This window comes from Mesoplodon mirus (assembly GCF_964341445.2).
Source record: "Mesoplodon mirus genome assembly, chromosome: 10".
In the NCBI taxonomy this organism is placed as follows: domain Eukaryota; kingdom Metazoa; phylum Chordata; class Mammalia; order Artiodactyla; family Ziphiidae; genus Mesoplodon; species Mesoplodon mirus.
The window spans coordinates 42,140,086-42,161,132 of record NC_138986.1 but is presented as its reverse complement, the minus strand read 5'-3'; the positions used below and the strand labels follow the sequence as shown (position 1 = coordinate 42,161,132).

At 36.3% G+C, this 21,047-nt stretch overlaps 1 protein-coding gene across 2 annotated transcripts in view; it reads right to left on the bottom strand.

Moving 5' to 3' along the window:
- Nucleotides 1-21,047, bottom strand: part of CEP85L (centrosomal protein 85L) — a 154,820-nt gene that overhangs the window by 52,852 nt on the left and 80,921 nt on the right. For both annotated transcript variants that reach the window (XM_082633276.1, XM_082633275.1), the window contains exons 4-5: nt 20,005-20,126; nt 10,044-10,161 (exon numbers count right to left, since the gene is read on the bottom strand). In XM_082633276.1, coding sequence (XP_082489402.1) covers nt 10,044-10,161; nt 20,005-20,126 — 240 coding nt within the window. The remainder of the gene's footprint in view (nt 1-10,043; nt 10,162-20,004; nt 20,127-21,047) is intronic.

The window sequence follows — 21,047 nt, the reverse complement described above, 5'->3', positions numbered from 1 at the left end:
CCTTGGTAAATTTAAGAAAATTGAAATCGTATCAAGTATCTTTTCCTACCACAATGCTATGAGACTAGATATCAATTACAGGAAAAGAGCTGTAAAAAATACAAACACATGGAGGCTAAACAATACACTACTTAATAACCAAGTGATCACTGAAGAAATCAAAGAGGAAATAAAAAAATACCTAGAAACAAATGACAATGGAGACACGATGACCCAAAACCTATGGGATACAGCAAAAGCAGTTCTAAGAGGGAAGTTTATAGCAATACAATCCTACCTTAAGAAACAGGAAGAATTTCAAATAAACAACCTAACCTTGCACCTAAAGCAATTAGAGAAAGACGGACAAAAACCCCCCAAATTTAGCAGAAGGAAAGAAATCATAAAGATCAGAGCAGAAATAAATGAAAAAGAAATGAAGGAAACGATAGCAAAGATCAATAAAACTAAAAGCTGGTTCTTCGAGAAGATAAACAAAATTGATAAACCATTAGCCACTCATCAAGAAAAAAAGGAAGACTCAAATCAGTAGAATTAGAAATGAAAAAGGAGAGGTAACAAGTGACACTGCAGAAATACAAAAGATCATGAGAGACTATTACAAGCAACTCTATGCCAATAAAATGGACAACCTGGAAGAAATGGACAAATTCTTAGAAATGCACAACCTGCCGAGACTGAACCAGGAAGAAATAGAAAATATGAACAGACCAATCACAAGCACTGAAATTGACACTGTGATTAAAAATCTTCCAGTAGGGCTTCCCTGGTGGCACAGTGGCTGGGAGTCTGCCTGCCGATGCAGGGGACACAGGTTCGTGCCCCAGTCCGGGAAGAGCCCACATGCTGCGGAGCGGCTGGGCCCGTGAGCCATGGCTGCTGGGCCTGGGCGTCCGGAGCCTGTGCTCCACACCGGGAGAGGCCACAACAGTGAGAGGCCCGCATACCGCAAAAAAAAAAAAAAATCTTCCAACAAACAAAAGCCCAGGACCAGATGGCTTCACAGGCGAATTCTATCAAACATTTAGAGAAGAGCTAACACCTATCCTTCTCGAAGTCTTCCAAAATATAGCAGAGGGAGGAACACTCCCAAACTCATTCTACAAAGCCACCATCACCCTGATACCAAAACCAGACAAAGATGTCACAAAAAAGAAAACAACAGGCCAATATCACTGATGAACATAGATGCAAAAATTCTCAACAAAATACTAGCAAACAGAATTCAGCAGCACATTAAAAGGATTATACACCAAGATCAAGTAGGGTTTATTCCAGGAATGCAAAGGATTCTTCAATATATGCAAATCAATCAACGTGATACACCATATTAACAAATTGAAGGAGAAAAACCATATGATCATCTCAATAGATGCAGAGAAAGCTTTCGACAAAATTCAACACCCATTTATGATAAAAACCCTGCAGAAAGTAGGCATAGAGGGAACTTTCCTCAACATAATAAAGGCCATATATGACAAACTCACAGCCAGCATCGTCCTCAATGGTGAAAAACTGAAAGCATTTTCACTAAGATCAGGAACAAGACAAGGTTGCCCACTCTCACCACTCTTATTCAACATAGTTTAGGAAGTTCTAGCCACAGCAATCAGAGATGAAAAAGAAATAAAAGGAAACCAGATAGGAAAAGAAGAAGTAAAGCTGTCACTGTTTGCAGATGACATGATACTATACATAGAGAATCCTAAAAACACTACCAGAAAACTACTAGAGCTAATCAATGAACTTGGTAAAGCATCAGGATACAAAACTGATGCACAGAAATCTCTTGTATTTCTATACACTAATGTTGAAAAACCTGAAAGAGAGATTAAGGAAACACTCCCATTTACCATTCCAACAAAAAGAATAAAATACCTAGGAATAAACCAACCTAAGGAGACAAAAGACCTGTATGCAGAAAACTATAAGACACTGATGAAAGAAAGTAAAGATGATACAAGCAGATGGAGAGATATACCATGTTCTTGGATTAGAAGAATCAATATTGTGAAAATGACTATACTACCCAAAGCAATCTACAGATTCAATGCAATCCCTAGCAAACTACCACTGGCATTTTTCACAGAACTAGAACAAAAAATTTCACAATTTGTATGGAAACACAAAAGACCCCAAATAGCCAGAGCAATCTTGAGAATGAAAAATGGAGCTGGAGGAATCAGGCTCTCTGACTTCAGACTATACTACAAAGCTACAGTAATCAAGACAGTATGGTACTGGCACAAAAACAGAAAGATAGATCAACGGAACAGGATTGAAAGCCCAGAGATAAACCCATGCATATATGGTCACCTTATCTTTGATAAAGGAGGCAAGAAGATACAGTGGAGAAAAGACAGCCTCTTCAATATGTGGTGCTGGGAAAACTGGACAGGTACATGTAAAAGTATGAAATTAGAACATTCCCTAACACCATACACAAAAATAAACTCAAAATGGATTAAAGACCTAAATGTAAGGCCAGACACTATCAAACTCTTAGAGAAAAATATAGGCAGAACACTCCATGACATAAATCACAGCAAGATCCTTTTGGACCCACCTCCTAGAGAAATGGAAATAAAAATTAAAATAAACAAATGGGACCTAATGAAACTTCAAAGCTTTTGCACAGCAAAGGAAACCATAAACAAGACCAAAAGACAACCCTCAGAATGGGAGAAAATATTTGCAAATGAAGCAATTGACAAAGGATTAATCTCCAAAATTTACAAGCAGCTCATGCAGCTCAATAACAAAAAAACAAACAACCCAATCCAAAAATGGGCAGAAGACCTACATAGACATTTCTCCAAAGAAGATATACAGATTGCCAACAAACACATGAAAGAATGCTCAACACCATTGATCATTAGAGAAATGCAAATCAAAACTACAATGAGGTATCATCTCACACTGGTCAGAGTGGCCATCATCAGAAAATCTAGAAACAATAAATGCTGGAGAGGGTGTGGAGAAAAGGGAACACTCTTGCACTGTTGGTGGAAATGTAAATTGATACAGCCACTATGGAGAACAGTATGGAGGTTCCTTAAAAAACTACAAATAGAACTACCATACGACCCAGCAATCCCACTACTGGGCACATACCCTGAGAAAACCGTAATTCACAAAGAGTCATGTACCAATATGTTCATTGCAGCTCTATTTACAATAGCCAGGACATGGAAGCAACCTAAGTGTCCATCAACAGATGAATGGATAAAGAAGATGTGGCACATATATACAATGGAATATTACTCAGCCATAAAGAGAACGAAATTATGTTATTTGTAGTGAGGTGGATGGACCTGGAGTCTGTCATACAGAGTGAAGTCAGTCAGAAGGAGAAAAACAAATACCATATGCTAACACATATATATGGAATCTAAGAAAAAAAATGTCATGAAGAGCCTAGGGGTAGGACGGGAATAAAGACACAGACCTACTAGAGCATGGACTTGAGGATACAGGGAGGGGGAAGGGTAAGCTGTGACGAAGTGAGAGAGTGGCATGGACATATATACACTACCAAACGTAGGGTGGACAGCTAGTGGGAAGCAGTCGCATGGCACACGGAGATCACCTAGGTGGTTTGTGACCACCTAGAAGGGTGGGATAGGGAGGGTGGGAGGGAGGGAGACACAAGAGGGAAGAGATATGGGAACATATGTATATGTATAACTGATTCACTTTGTTGTAAAGGAGAAATTACCACACCATTGTAAAGTAATTATACTCCAATAAAGATGTTTAAAAAAAAAAAAAAAAAACTTGGTTGGTGGGAATGTAAATTGGCGTGACCACTACTGAAAACAATATGAAGGCTCCTCAAAAAAATAAAAGACAAATCTACCATGTGATCCAGCAATTCCATCTCTGGGCATATACCCAAAGAAAATAGGATTTCTACAAGATACATGCACCCCCCCATGGTTATCACAGCATTATTCACAACAGCCAAGGTATGGAAACAGCCCAGTACCCATCAACAGATGAATCGACAAAAGATGTAACACACAATGGAATATTACTCAGCCATGAGAAAGGAGGATATCTTCCATTTGACACAACATGGGTAGACCTTGAGCACATTATGCTAAGTGAGATAAATGAGAGAAAGGTAAGTATTGTATGATACCATTTATATGTGGAATCTAAAATGTTAAACCTGCAAAAAACATAAGAGTACCTCCTTACCAGGGATGGGCAGTGGCGAGCTCCCACAGGGGATAAGAGTGATGGTGTTTAAGGGTAAAACTTTAACAAGTAGTAAATATGCCATAAAACCTAATGCACAGTGTAATGAATACAGACAATTATATCGTACTATATATAATTTATGTAATGTGACAAATACCACTACAATAGCAATCATATTACATACAAATGTATCAAAGTAACATACCACACACCTTAAACTTACACCATATTACATGTCAAATCTGTTCAATGAAAAAGTGAAGAAAAATAAAAACACTATTCACATGCCAAAATAATTCCTTTACTAAAGAAAATTTTATTATCTTATTAGTTTTTTCTCCTAAACTTTTGCTGTTTTATCCACTCTCTGTATCAATCTCCTGGAAAAAAGTTTATCTTATATATTTATCATATCCATTTAGTACTTAGGGTTTTCCCTGTATTTCCTTTTATTAATTGCACTTATCTTTTAAAATGAATTTCTCAACAATATTTTAATTCCCCACATAATTTAAAATTCTTCTAATATTTTTAGCAGCCCATTTTCCATACCTTTCCAGATATTTCTATCTGTCCTTGCGACTGACATAGAGAGCCCTCTTCTGGCCTGATGCTGTGTCAAAAAACATTTTCTTCAGCTTGCAGATAATGTAAGTTTTAAATGGTTTTGGTAATATAATAATAATTGTATAATTCAAGTAAAACCTTTATTCAGAATAATAAAGTTATACGGAGAAACTGCATGGTTCTATTAAAATACCCTTATCAAAGCAACTTATACTTTATACTACTTAAGTAGTATAGAAATACCACTTTCGAATAACTGTACACTATTAATCTCAGTATGACAGAGCCTTGCTATCATGTGATGGAACTTGAAGATGAAACCACATAATAACAAGGTATTTGATACACTAGTAACTGAAGTATGATAAACAAGCTGGAATCTGTTAAGTGCCTCTGCCTCAAATAAGTCTGATAGTTATTTGGTCTTTAATATGTCCCGATTTTAATATAACAATGCCTTTAATAAAACTACAAGTTTGAAAATATAATGGGGGAAAAATTCCACTTAAATTGATTTTTTTTAATTCTAGGAATAAAGATGTTAATGAAAGTGACCAAACAGAAGTACATACCACCATTAAGTAATTTGCCAATAGTTTTTCTTCTTTTTGTAAATAAACAAGCCAGTTATAAAGTGTACATAGAAATATATAAAAACAAATATTAAGGACAATTCTTAAAAACAGTAATAATTTGAGAAAGTAGTCCTTCCAGCCATATAAATTTTGTTATGAGGCATCATAGACCCTATGTCCATGTTCCCATTAGACTGTACTCTCAAGGACAAAACGAATCTCGTTCACATTTCTATTCCTAGCACCTAGACAATGCCTAATCTATAGGAATCATAATAAATTTTAAAGGATTGGGTAAATGTGTTTACCTACATGGTCTCTCCCTTTATAGTTTGAGATTCAGGAAGGCAGGAACTATTTTTCACTTTTGTGATCTCAGAATTTAGCACAGTGGATGTTTAATAATTGTTTGTTAAATGGGTTCATTTCCAAAATGGTTTATTTATAAAATACTCATCAGAATTAGAGAGACTTCATGGTAGAAAAAAATAGATAAAGGAAAAAAATGAGAAAATGATATAAATAGAATGAAAATATTATGACAATTCAGAAAATGCATTTTCAAATCAAATTATATGTAAAAGAAATTAACTTTTTTCCATTAAAGGGTTCAGAAAATCCATAAGCAAAAAAATCAATACAGAAAAAATAAGCAAAAAATACAAAAAAACAATTCACAGAAAAAGAAACATGAATGGGTCTTAAATATATAAAAAGAAGTTCAACATCAGTCTTAGGAGAAATACATATTAAATCCATATGGAGAAAACAAGAAAAAGATCTCAAATCAACAACGTAACTTTACAACATAAGGAACTGGAAAAAGAAGAACAAACTAAATCCAAAGCTATCAGAAGGAAGAAAATAAAGATTAGAGCAGAGATAAATGAAATAAAGAATAGAAAAATAATAGAGAAAATAAATGAAACCAAAAGTTGGTTCTTTGAAAAGAACAAAATTAACAAACCTTTTGCTAGATGGCCTAAGAAAAAAAGAAGACTCAAATTACTAAAATCAGAAATTTAAATGGAGACAATATCAATTCTATCAAAAAAAGGATTATAAAAGAGTAGTATAAAGAATTAACTGTTCAACAAATTGGAAAAACTAGATGAAATGGCAAATTCCTAGAAGCAAAACCTATTAACACTAAATCATGAAGAAATAGAAAATCTGAGTAGACCTACAACTAGTAAGGAGATTGAATCAGTAATCAAAAATCTCCAAACAAAAGCCTTAGCCCTGAACCTGATGGCTTAACTGGCAATTTCTACCAAACATTTAAAGAAGAATTAATATCTATCTTTCTCAAACTTTTCTAAAAACTGGAAGAGGATGGAACACTTGCTAACTCATTCTGAGGTCAGCATTATTCTGATATCAAAGCCAGATGAAGACACTACACGAAAACTACAGACCAACAACCCTTTTGAACACTGATATAAAAATCCTCAACAAAATATTAGCAAACTGAATTTAGCAGTATATAAAAAGGATTATACTCCATGACTAAGTGGGATTTATTCCTGGAATGTAAGGATGGTTTAACATTCAAAAATCAATCAATGTGGGCTTCCCTGGTGGCGCAGTGGTTGAGAGTCTGCCTGCTGATGCAGGGGATGCGGGTCATGCCTCGGTCCAGGAGGATCCCAAATGCCGCGGAGCAGCTGGGCCCATGGGCCATGGCTGCTGAGCCTGTGCATCCGGAGCCTGTGCTCTGCAACGGGAGAGGCCACGGCAGTGAGAGGCCCGCATACCGCAAAAAAAAAAAAAAATCAATCAATGCTATTATACAGCACAAAACAGTGAAAAAAGAAAAACAATCATCTCAACTGAGGCTGAAAAGAGCATGTAGCAAAATATGACACCCTTTTATGATAAAAAACACACAAAAAGCTATGAAAAGAAGAAAACTACTCAACATAATAAAAGCTATACAGAAAAACCCACAGTAAACATCATACTCAATGGTGAAAGACTGAGAGCATCTCCTCTAAGATCAGGAAAAAGGATTTCCACTTACAACATTTCTACTGAACAGAGTACTGGAATTTCTAGCTAGAGCAATTAGGCAAGAAAAAGAAATTAAAGGCATCCAAATTGAAAAGGAAGATGTAAAATTATCACTGTTCACAGATGATATGATCATACACATTCTTTAGCAATAAAGAATGGATTCAGGGACTTCCCTGGTGGCGCAGTGGATAAGACTCCATGCTCCCAACGCAGGCACCCTGGGTTTGATCCCTGGTCAGGGAACTAGTTCCCACGTGCATGCTGCAACTAAGAGTTTACATGCCACAACTAAGGGGCCTGCCTGCCACAACTAAGACCCAGTGCAACCAACTAAATAAATATTTTTTTAAAAAATGTATCTCCACCCTCCTGGGTTTGAGCTGGAGAAATTTTTAAAAAAAAGGAATGGATTCAGCAAAGTATCAGAATACAAAGTTAATACAGAAAATTTAATTGCATCTCTACACACACTAATAATAAATGATCTGAAGAGGAAATTATGAAAACAATTCCATCTACAATAGTATCAAGAAGAATAAAATACTTAAGATGTAACTTAGCCGAAGAAGTAAAAGAACTGTACAATGAAAACTAAAAAACACTGCTGAAAGAAACTGAAGATGACACAAATAAATGGAAATATATCCCATGCTCATGGACTGAAAAACTTAATATTGTTAAGATGTCAGTACTACTCAAAGTGATCTACAGATTCAAATGCAATCCCTATCAAAATCCCAATAACATATTTTTTGCATAAATAGAAAACCCCACCCTAAAATTCATATAGAATCTCAAGGGACTACAAAATAACCACAACAATCTTGAAAAAGGGGGACAGAGGAGGACTTACACTCTGTGATTTCAAAACTTTCTACAAAGCTACAGTAATCAAAACAGTGTTGTACTGGTATAAGGAGAGACATATATAGACCGATGGAATAGAATAAAGAACCCAGAAATAAACCCTCACATATATGGTCAAGTGACTTTTGACAAGGTACCAAGACAATTCAATGGGGAAAAGATTGTCTTTTCAACAAATGATGCTGGGAAAACTGGATATCCACATGCAAAAAGAATGAAGTTGGACCCTTACCTAACACCATATACAAGAATTAACTTGTAAGGGATCTAAGGCCTAAATGTAAGACCTAAAACTATAAAACTCTTAGAAGAAAACATGTGGCAAAAGCTTCATGACACTGGATTTGGTAATGATTTCTTGGCTACGACACCAAAGACACAGGCAATAAAAGAAAAGTAGACAAATCGGACTTCGTGAAAATTTAAAAATCTCGTGCATGAAGACACAAAGGACTATCAACAGAATAAGAAGGCAACCCACAGAATGAGAAAAAATATGTGCAAATCATATATCTGACAAAGGATTAATATCCAGAATAGAGAATCTCTAAAACTCAATAAAGAAAAAACCAAACAGTCCAATTTAAAAATGGGCAAAGGACTTGAATAGATCTTTCTCCAAAGAAGATACAGAAGTAGCCAATAAGCACATGAAGATGCTCAACATCATTAATCATTAGGAAAATGCAAATCAAAATTACAATGAGATATCATCAGGATGGTTACTATCAAAAACCAGAAAATAACAAGTGTTGGTGATAATGTGGAGAAACTAGAACACTTGTACACTGTTGGTGAGAATGCAAAATGGTACCTCCACTGTGGTAAAATGGTGTGGCAGTTCCTCAAAAATTTAAACAGAATTACCATATGATCCAGCAATTCCATTTCTGGGTATATACTCAAAAGAAATGAAAGCAGGGTCTCAAAGAGATATTTGTACACCCATGTTCAAATAAATAATATAAAAAATGTTCATAGCAGCATTATTCACTATAGCTAAAATGTGGATTCAGCCCAAGTGTCCATTGAAAGATGAGGGGAAAAGCAAAATGTGGTATACATAAAATGGGATATTATTCAGCCTTAAAAAGGAAGGAAATTCTGACACATGCTACAACACGGATGAACCTTGAGGATATTATGCTAAGTGAAATATGCTAGTCACAAAAAAGACAAATACTGTATAATTCCACTTAACATGAGATACCTGGAGTAATAAAAATTATAGAGACATGAAGTAGAATGGTAGTTGCCAGGGGTCGGGAAGTGAAATGGTGAGTACAGCGTTTCACTTTTATAAGGTTATGTATAATAGTCCCAAGCTAGAAACAACCCAAATTTTGACAAGTAGAGACAGGTTGAATAAATTATGCTGTCTCCATAAAATGGGAAATCAAGCAGTTGTAAAAGCAAAGGAAAGGGACGCTGCCTATGTAATGATATGAAAATAATCACTGTATTTTATATAATTTTATATAATATTAAGGGAAAGAAGGTGTTGAATACTATATTTATTTTGATACTTTTTGTGAAGATAGGAGGATAAAATACATTTACATGTGTTTGTTGTGATATAAGTCAACTCTGGAAGGCTACACTAGAAACTGTTAATAGTAGCTCCTGTTTGTGTGGGGAAAGGGTGTGAACTGGACAGATAGAAAACAGCACTTGGACATCTTTCACTACACATATAAATATGAACCATGTGAACAGATTATTAACTCCAAAAAATGTCCTAATCTTCCAAGTTTAGTATATAATTTACATGTTTTACTAATAAATCGACTACAAAATCCTTTATTATCTTACCTGCAAACTAGCCACATAAGAATCCTCACAATTTACGTAATGTCCTAACATGGCATGTTGTGCTCGTAATTCATTATCCCTTATTCTTTCATGCAGGTGGGTAATTTGTTGCTTCTGCCTGCAAAACATAAGTTGAGGTACCACATTACAAAAAATATACTTTTCTAAGTGATAATTAAAAGCAGAACTTTCAGTATTCTAATTTGGCATAAGAGTTAAAAGTAAGATCAATCTTAAAATTCATAATAGGAAATCTTTTTAAACCACAGTACCATGAGATATGCTAAATACAGAAAAAGTTTATACTGTAGAGTACTTCTGACACTTTAAAGAACATAATCTTTTGTAGAATACTCTTCTTAAATTCTAACAAAGTCATGCTTTGCTCTCTTTCTTCTTGTTGCCTAACATAAAAACTGTTTCAATCTCAGTCTGGAATGTCTTTACCTTAATATTATTATTTCCATTCGTCCAAATTCTGTTCAACACTTAATACCAATTGAAGCTTCTGAAAATTTCATTGTCGGGGTGAGAGGTATTTTTTACAAATATCATCTAGCTCAACTGCTGTACTATGCCTGCATCTTATCTACAACATCCAGGTTGCATGGTCTACACATAAACATCACCAACGATGGAGAACGCACATGGTGGCAGATTTGCATCTCTGGATAGCTCTGAAATTTCATTTTAATATAACCTCATGCTGGAAGCAGACACACTGAAGTTCAAGTATTTCCTCATTGGATCATAGCTTATTTTAATCAAATTATTTAACTTTTGTGAATATGTATCCTTAAACATTTGAAAACCATTATGTGCCAGGCAACATGCTAAGACCTTTATATGTATTATCATTAATCTTCAAAAATTTAATAACAAGTCTCATACTAAGGTTATGAGAGAGGGAGTGAGAGCAAAAGAGAGCAAGAGCACATGCTTTCAAGGAATAATAAGGATACCTGTGGGTAAACAAATAGCTTGATGTTTTCCAAAATTACTTACAAAATAACTTTTGGAGCAAGTTCAGACTGCATCAAAGAGCTTATTCTATTCAGAGCTGTTTTTATTTGTTTTTCAGATATGCTATCCTTTAAGAACATCCACACAGAAAACATCAAACAGGACACAGATAAATTAGGAGAGATTAGTCACATGGTACTTTTCAAATAATGTAAAACTTTACAAAGAAAACTAAACTTCCTCTTCCAGCCAAGATGGAGTAACAGGAACCAGTTTTGCTCTTCCCTTGACATAATTACAAAATGGAACAAAATACAGGTAAGAAAGACTCTCAAGACACTGGACAACAGGCAATTATTAGTCACCGTGACTTCTGGGAGGTGGACAACAAATTATGTGAGTCCTAAGATTGCCAGAGATTACCGTTTTAAGCCTTAACCTCTGAACAGGGAAAGTGACCTCTCTGAGTTGAAAAAACAAAGCTGGTAATCTGGAGAAACCAAGGCAGCTAGAGTTCACAGTGCAGAGCCACCCTTGAGTATTCAGTTGAGTGTTAACTAATGAATGCGTGAAGAAACTCCTTTAAGTGGGGAGGGGGCGTTGTGGGGTGGGGGTGGGGGATATGTTAGCCAAAAAGATTAGAAGAAACAGTGCCTGAGGCTCACATGGGGCCTGGAATTGTGCCTGTTCCCAAATGCCAAAACTTCATAAGTTACAGGGTATCAGTTAGCAGCAATTTCCAACTGAGGGCAATTTGGGGCTCAGAACAAAGCGCAAGAATACAAAAATAACAGCTTCCCTGGTGGCGCTGTGGTTAAGAATCCGTCTGCCAATGCAGGGGACACGAATTCGAGCCCCGGTCTGGGAAGATCCCACATGCCGCGGAACAACTAAGCCCATGCGCCACAACTACGGAGCCTGCGCTCTACAGCCCACACGCCACAACCACCGAGCCCGAGTGCCACAACTACTGAAGTCCGCACACCTAGAGCCCATGCTCCACAACAAGAGAAGCCACCGCAAGAGAAGCCCGTGCACCGCAATAAAGAGTAGCCCCCGCTCGATGCAACTAGAGAAAACCCGCATGCAGCAACAAGACCCAACGCAGCCAAAAATAAACAAAATAAATAAACTAAAAAAAAAAGAAGACAAAAATATGTAACATCCAAAACAAGTTAAAATTCATAATGCCTGGCATCTCAAAGAAGCAGGAAAATATGACCCACAATAAGGTGAACAGCCAATCAACTGAAAGTGAGCTAGAACTGACACAAATGACAGAATTAATAGTGAAGGACACTAAATCAATTATTGTAACTATTTTCATGTGTTCAAGAAACTAGAAGAAAGACATAATATGTTAAGCAGAGACATGGAAGACATAAATATTGTCCTGAACGGGATTAGGGCAGATTAGAATTTGCAGAAGAAAAGATTAGGGAATTTGAAGACATATCAATAGAAATGATCCAAAAAGAAACAGAAAAAAAAGACAAATAAATGAAACAAACAAACAAAACAAAAACTCAGAGAATCAATGAGTTGTGGATTTCTTTAAAAGGCCAAATATATGTGTAATTAGAATCCCTATAGGGGAGGTGAGGGGAGGAGGAATGAGCAAGAAAAAGTATTTGTAGAAAACTGGCCACATTTTTTCCAGATCTGCTGAGAATGACACACCCACAGATCCAAGAAGACCAAAGAACCCAAAGCACAAATAACAAAAAGAAAACTAAACCAAGGAACATCCTAATCAAATGACTTAAAATCAGTGATAAAGAGAAAATCCTAAGAGTAGTCAGAGGAAGGACGGTAAATGAGTTAAGGGAGTATAGCCTGAAAATACTCCCAAAGTATATTAAAAGGATGTTTTTACATTTAAAGGCAGACCTTGTAGATATTGCAAGTTTGGTTCCAGACTGCGGCAATAAACTGAATATTGCAAGAAAGCCAGTCACACGAATTTTTTGGTTTCCCAGTGCATATAAAAGTTATATTTACATTATACTGTAATCTATTGTGTAATAGTAAGTCTAAAAAAAAAAGTCCATACCTTAATTTAAAAATATTTTATTACTAAAAAATGCTGACTATCATTTGAGCCTTCAGCAATGTATACGTCTCTCATTTAATTACATGTGGAAGTAAAATCACATTATAATTTTGCTAGGTAAACTTTTAAAATCAGTGGTGGACTCTTTGGTATAGTGTGGATTTTGTTTAATGGAATTCATATTAAATGTCCTTCTAACTCATCTGCTTTAGAAGCTAGGACTTATCATATTTCTAAAGCAAGGCCTAAGTGTACATATAATGGTTATTAAAAGTTATTAAAATTCCAACTTCACAGATATGATCAATTAACATACGATAGTTTGCTCATGGCAATTTGCAGAACATCTTTTACTTTGAGATGGACCCCATAATGCAAGAGTCATATTTATTCTCCATCACAAGTGTTGAAGTAAGATTTGGTTATTTTTATCAGCTTATCTGAGGATTTAAATACAGTTTCAATAGTTTGTTTCTATCTATTTCGGTTGTTTACACCTAGGTATATAGCTTTATAAAATCAATTTCTAAATCTATTTTGTTTCAAGGCCAACTGCTACACTGTGTGAAATTTGATTCTGACACTAAACACCTTAAGTTAGCATCAGACTCCACAGCTTTAAGGGCATGATCCCCAACAAGAAAGCCTCACTTCAGATGCCAGACTCAAGTGGGATCCCCAGGCCATCCACACTTCTAACCAAATGGCTACAAATCTGGGGAGTTCCCAGAGTTTTTATTATAGAATTTCATTGTGTGGGCAAGATTGATTAAATCACTGAACTCAATCTCCAGCCTCGTCCTCTCCCTGGAGGTTGGACTGGCTCAAAAGTCCCAACCCTCTGATCACAGGGTTGGTCTCTATGGTAAATAGCCCCCATCCTGAAGCTGCTATCCAGGGCCCAAGAAACACCTCATTAGCATAAATGCAGGTGTGTTCCAGGGCTCATGAATAAAAAAGACATTCTAGGGCTCCCCTGGTGGCACAGTGGTTGAGAGTCCGCCTGCCGATGCAGGGGACATGGGTTCGTGCCCTGGTCCGGGAGGATCCCGCATGCTGCGGAGCGGCTGGGCCCGTAAGCCATGGCTGCTGAGCCTGCGCGTCCAGAGCCTGTGCTCCGCAATGGGAGAGGCCACAACAGTGAGAGGCCCGTGTACCACACACACACAAAAAAGACATTCTAAAGATTTACAGTCTCCTTTCCAAGAACCAGAAACAATGTATAGTCAGATTCTCTATTATTGGACAAGATCTTAAGAAGATATGTAGATACTATATTGTAAATTGCAAGTAGTGACAAAATGAGAATTCTCCTCTATACTGCCAGTATTATTTACTAATAGCATTAACTCAGCTGTCACCACAGAGGGTAGAGGGTTTCCTCTCTGAATCTGGCTCCAGTGCACTGACTTACCCCTATATTTATTTTATCTGTTCAATTCAGCGGCACGAGCTACGCAATTTCTAAGTGTAAACCATCATATGAACTACTAGTATCAGCAACAGCATAGGTGAACCAACAACCTTAACCTCTTTTTCATTAAAATGAGGCTATTTCCTCTGCATGAATATTTAGTGAGTACCTACTATGAGTAATAAAATGTACATGAAACTGTCTCTTCTGTGAAGAGATCAAAGTCGACTGAGGAAAGACAAGCACGTAAAGGTAACTATTACATATACAAAACATGTATAATGTGGCTACTATTTGCTGATGGCTACTATGCATCAGACAGTATTAGCACTTTTTACATACATTTATTCATTTAATCCTCAGGCTGTACAACTAGGTGGGAGAGGAGAGTTGCCTAGAAGAGTGATCTTCAAAAACCTCATTTTTTGCTTAAGTGGTGAAACTCCTTGTACCCAGGCAGATGAGACGATCAATATGCAAAAGGTCAAGTACTCTATTCAGAATTACCTAAATGGTTAGTGTCAAATATAAAGCATTAGAAACCAGGTTTCCTCCTTTTTTTCCTGAGTTGTTTTTGAAATTAACCTATTTGCTTTTTCTCACAAGATGGGGAACATTTAAGAACAGTTTTTTTTTTTTTTTTTTTTTTTTTTTGCGGTATGCGGGCCTCTCACTGTTGTGGCCTCTCCCGTTGCGGAGCACAGGCTCCGGATGCGCAGGCCCAGCGGCCATGGCTCACGGGCCCAGCCGCTCCGCGGCATATGGGATCCTCCCAGACCGGGGCACGAACCCGTATCCCCTGCATCGGCAGGCGGACTCTCAACCACTGCGCCACCAGGGAGGCCCAAGAACAGTTTTTTTTTTAATTAAAAAAAACTTTTACTTTATATTGGAGTATAGTTGATTAAAAATGTTATGTTAGTTTCAGGTGTACAGCAAAGTGATTCAGTTATACATATACATGTACCTATTCATTTTCAAATTCTTTTTCCATTTAGGTTATTACAAAATACTGAGCAGAGTTACCTGTGCTATATAGTAGGTCCTTGTTGGTTATCTATTTTAAATATAGCAGTGTGTACATGTCAATCCCAAACTCCCAATCTATCCCTCCCCCCCCCGACCCTTCCCCACTGGTAACCATAAGAAGAACAGTTTCTATATCAGTTATTTTTCCTTAACATTTGATCTGTTTTGACCTAATTATCCAAAATCTACGAAAGCTATATGCATTGTAAAAAAAAAAAAAAAACAAAAAAACGTTTTTCTCATGCAATCATGAATAACTTGATACTTTCAGGAATAATATCCAGCATACAATTTTTAGTTAAGTGACTTAAAAGGTATCGTCACCCACACTGCATTCCAAAGTAGAAAAGTTCAGCATCTTTACTCTCAGTTCCATCCAGGAAGAAACTAAATCCTGTCAATTCTGTCTCTGAAATAGTCTCTGCATGTGTTATCAGCATTTTAAAGGCCATTAGTTTAATCTGCTTCCTGGAAAAAAGATATACTATAATTTTGTTCTAATTTTCATCACTATGTGTGTTATAAAGATCTCTATATACGAACATTTTTACTTTTAAATTCTGGTCATGTTGCTTTAGAAACAGAAGTTGCTACTTTTTCTTCCTCTGTTTTATATAATATCAAATGCATTAATCATCAAAAACTTTATAATAAGCATGTAAAATATCAAAGATTATTTAAGACACTGGGTGTGGTATATTGTTTACAAAAACATCCACAAGTATTCCCTTCCCTGTATTACTTATACTCCTTTATGATGTGATTTTGCTGTTCCTACTGTCCACAGGTGAAGTCTCCTGGCCTTGTGACCAATAAGAACATAGTGGAAGTGATTTTTTTTTTAAAGCAGACTTTATTTTTTAGAGAAGTTTTAGGTTCACAGAGAAATTAAACTAAGGGTACAGAGATTCCCCATAGGGACTTTGTGCCAGTTCTGAGCCTAAACTCCAAGAGAACATGTGTGCTTCATTTTCTCTTTGAACTTCACCCTATGAACAAACCCTGGTTAGGATACTGGAGGATGAGAGATCCCCATGGAGCATAAAGACCATCCAGGTAAGGCTAGCCTAGGCCAGCCAACTCCTACTTGACAATGTGGCTACCATAGATCCATAAATGAGACTAGATAAAGAATCAGCCAAAAATGGGTAGAAGACCTAAATAGACAATTCTCCAAAGAAGACATACAGATGGCCAACAGATACATGAAAAGATGCTCAACACTGCTAATCATTAGAGAAATGCAAATCAAAACTACAATGAGATACCACCTCACACAAGTCAGAATGGCCATTATCAAAAAGTCTACAGGGCTTCCCTGGTGGCGCAGTGGTTGAGAGTCCGCCTGCCGATGCAGGGGACACGGGTTCGTGCCCCGGTCTGGGAAGATCCCACATGCCGCGGAGCGGCTGGGCCCGTGAGCCATGGCCGCTGAGCCTGCGCCTCCGGAGCCTGTGCTCCACAACGGGAGAGGCCACAGCAGTGAGAGGCCCGCGTACCACAAAAAAAAAAAAAAAAAAAAGTCTACAAATAATAAATGCTGGAAAGGGTGTGGAGAAAAGGGAACCCTCCTACACTGTTGGTGGGAATGTAAATTGGTACAGCCATCATGGAGAACAGTATGAAGTTTCCTTAAAAAACTAAAAATAGAGAGCTACCATATGATCCTGCAATCCTATCCTGGGTATATATCCAGAGAAAACCATAACCTGAAAAGACACATGCACCCCGATGTTCACTGCAGCACTATTTACAACAGCCAAGACACGGAAACAACCTAAATGTCCATCGACAGATGAATGGATAAAGAAGGTGTGGTACATATATACCATGGAATATTACTCAGCCATAAAAAAGAATGAAATAATGACATCTGCAGCAACATGGATGGACCTAGAGATTATTATACGAAGTGAAGTAAGTCAGACAGACAAAGACAAATATCATATGATACCACTTACATGTGGAATCTAAAAAAAATAATACAAATGAACTTATTTACAAAACAGAAACAGACTCACAGACATAGAAAACAAACTTATGGCTACCAAAGGGGAAAGATGGGGGAAAGGGATAAATTAGAAACTTGGGAGTAAATACACACACTACTATATATAAAATAGATAAACAACAAGAACCTATATAGCACAGAGAACTACACTCAGTATTTTATAATAACCTATATGGAAAAAGAATCTGAAAAAGTATATATATATATATACTTTTTAAGAGAAGTTTTAGGTTCACAGAGAAATTAAACTAAGGGTACAGAGATTCCCCATAGGGACTTTGTGCCAGTTCTGAGCCTAACTCCAAGAGAACATGTGTGCTTCATTTTCTCTTTGAACTTCACCCTATGAACAATATATATATAACTGAATCACTTTGCTGCATACCTGAAACTAGCACAACATTGTAAATCAACTATACTTCAATAAAAAAAAATTTAATTAAATAACAGAATTGGCCAACTGAGCAACTTGAATGATTTTGGATTATTTCCTTAGTATCCTTCTATATATACAAAATTGACAAATATAAATATATTTTATTTTATTTTATTTATTTTATTTTTTTATTTTTTTGCGTTATGCGGGCCTCTCACTGTTGTGGCCTCTCCCGTTGCGGAGCACAGGCTCCGGACACGCAGGCTCAGCGGCCATGGCTCACGGGCCCAGCCGCTCTGCGGCATGTGGGATCTTCCCGGACCGGGGCACGAACCTGTGTCCCCTGCATCGGCAGGCGAACTCTCAACCACTGCGCCACCAGGGAAGCCCTAAATATATTTTAATAGATTACATCAATAATTAACTGCATTTCTTACTGCCATAGACTGAATGTTGTGACATACACCACCCCCCACCAATTCACACATTAAATCCTAATTCCCAATGTGTGGTATGGGGGTAGAGGGCCTTTGGGAGGTGACTAGGTCATGAGGACAGAATCCTCATGAATGCAATTAGTGCCATTACAAAAGAAGCTCCAGAGAGCTCCCTTGTCCCTTTCACCATGGGAGGTTACAGCAAGAAGACGGCCATCTATGAATCAGGAGGTTGGCTCTCACCAGACATTGAATCTGCCGGTGCCTTGGGACTTCCCAGCCTCCAGAAGTGGGAAGAATAAATATTTGTTGTCTATAAGCTACCCAGTCTATGGTACTTTATTATAGCAGCCCAAATGAACTAAGACACTTATTAACTTATACCCAATAGAATGGTATAATGGTGTTTAAAATATAATAAAAGCCAAGTGATTCTGATTGAGGGTAAGTCTATTCATATTAATGAAAGTCTAAATTTTGGTGTGTTTAAAAATGGTATTAATTTCAAGTCTATACAATGAGTTAAATTATTTAAGTGTTCAAAATATATATCCAACAGAGTCTATAATTATTTATACATAAAATTGACTTGTACTAGAAGTATCTAATATTTTAAAATAGCCTTTTCATAAAATCAATTATAACTATCTCCTACAATCTTCATTCATTTATCAAGCATGGAAGTATCAAGCACTAAGTACATGTACTACGTGCCAGGCTCTGTTCAAGATGTTGAGAACATAGTGGAGAATAAGGAAGCCCAGATGTCTATGCTCTAGTTTATTTCGCAGCAGATCTTGCTTAACACTGCTAAGTTTCTAAGCAAAATCTTTTGAAATTTCAACTATTAAATATATTTAAAGGTTTGAATTAGGATTTAATTTTAAGGCTAAAATGTCTACTCCTTTATCTCATATAAGCACATGAAAATAAGTAGTAACTAGCACTGATTAAGAAAAAATGCCTCCTCAAACTATTTCTCAATTACCATGATATGCAACATGTTTAACTATCCCAAAAGTATACATAAATGATGTAGAACCAATATAGATCATAAATAATTAAGTAATATTAAGGTTTTTTGCTGAGAATAATCAGGAGACTATTAAGTTTAAAAAAAAATTTTCAGAGCTTTGGTACTGAAATAGGCAAAATTTTGGAAATGTCTCCCCAAATTTTCAAAATTCTTATCTGTAGGTCATTTAATTTTAAACATTCATGATTTTCATGCTTTCTGTGCTATCAGATCTAACATACATTAGTTAAAGGAAACTACCACTTTAAAGTAGCTTTCCAATTTGATAGTTCCCAAGTATAAAACACAAAGACACTAGCTTTGATAGTTCATCAGCATTGCAGCTAACTTGTTACATGTACAAAAAAGATGAAGAGGAGTTTCCAAATAATGAGTTACCCTAATGTAAATGGGAGGATGGCAGAAAACAGACACAGATATATAGATAGATAGATAGATAGATAGATAGATAAATCAACTGACCCTCAGTTCTGATAGTGGTTCTTAAAAGTACTGGGATTGGGGATGGACAGACATGAGACATCAGTGTACTTGTAAGGTTCTATTTCTTAAACTCTAAGCAGTGGGGACAAAGATATTTGTTTTATTAATCTACATTTCTGCATGCCTGAAATATTTAGTAATTTAAAAAAAAAGACTCACCGATCAATTACAATTTCTTTCTGCCTTAGTAGTCCTTCTTTTATTTTCAGCACTGATTCCCACTTACTGAAATCTTGATAGCCAGGAGGTGAATAACTTTGACGAGATGATCCAGTCAAAACCTGCACAAACATGTTTACACTATTAGTATACTAAAAGTGGCTAAAGGGAATAGTTATATGTCACCTTGTATTTTCCCAGTGATTTTCATTAAAAAAAAATAGAGAACTGTCCATTTGATTTTTTAAAAAAACCATCTTAAATCACACCTGTGAATACAACATAACGTGAAGAATTTCAAGGAAGTTCTAAAGTAAATGTACAAATCTAATGAAGAACTGGTGACAAGAGAACATTATTATAATACTATATGTAAGATCCTGTTCTCATTATCTTGTGGAAGCTTTCTGGAAATAAGAAATTAATCATTGCCTAAGGAAGGAGTACAATAAAAGAACATACCAAGGCTAGACCGTACAAGCATTACCAGAAGAGTTTCCACAAGGGAATAAAAATAGTATCTGTAGCATTCAGACTTCAAATTGTCATTCATCACATCAACATTTAATTACACTGAAATTTCAAAAGCTAAAATATTTTTACAAAGTAGTAAATATATCCATAGAAAATGACTATTAAGCAGATAATCTAGATGATTACTGGTCTCCAGTATTTATTATATCATTTAGAAAAAATCCGATTTAGACTTTAAGAAAAATTTAAGATATTTAAAACAAATAATAACAAAACCCAATACAGCAGATATACTCAAATTTCTATCATTGAAACAAAATCAAAATTTTAATACTGGAGGTACTGGTTGAACTGTGTCCCTTCAAAAAGATGTTGAAGTCCTAACCCCCAATACCTCAGAATGTAGCCTCATTTGGAAATAGGGACTTCACAGATACAGTCAAGATGAAATCATGAGACTGATGCAAAAGGGGAAAATCTGAACGCAGACATGCACACAGAAGACTATGTAAAGAGTTACAGAGAGAACACCATGTGAAGATGAAAACCAGAGATTGGAGTGATACATC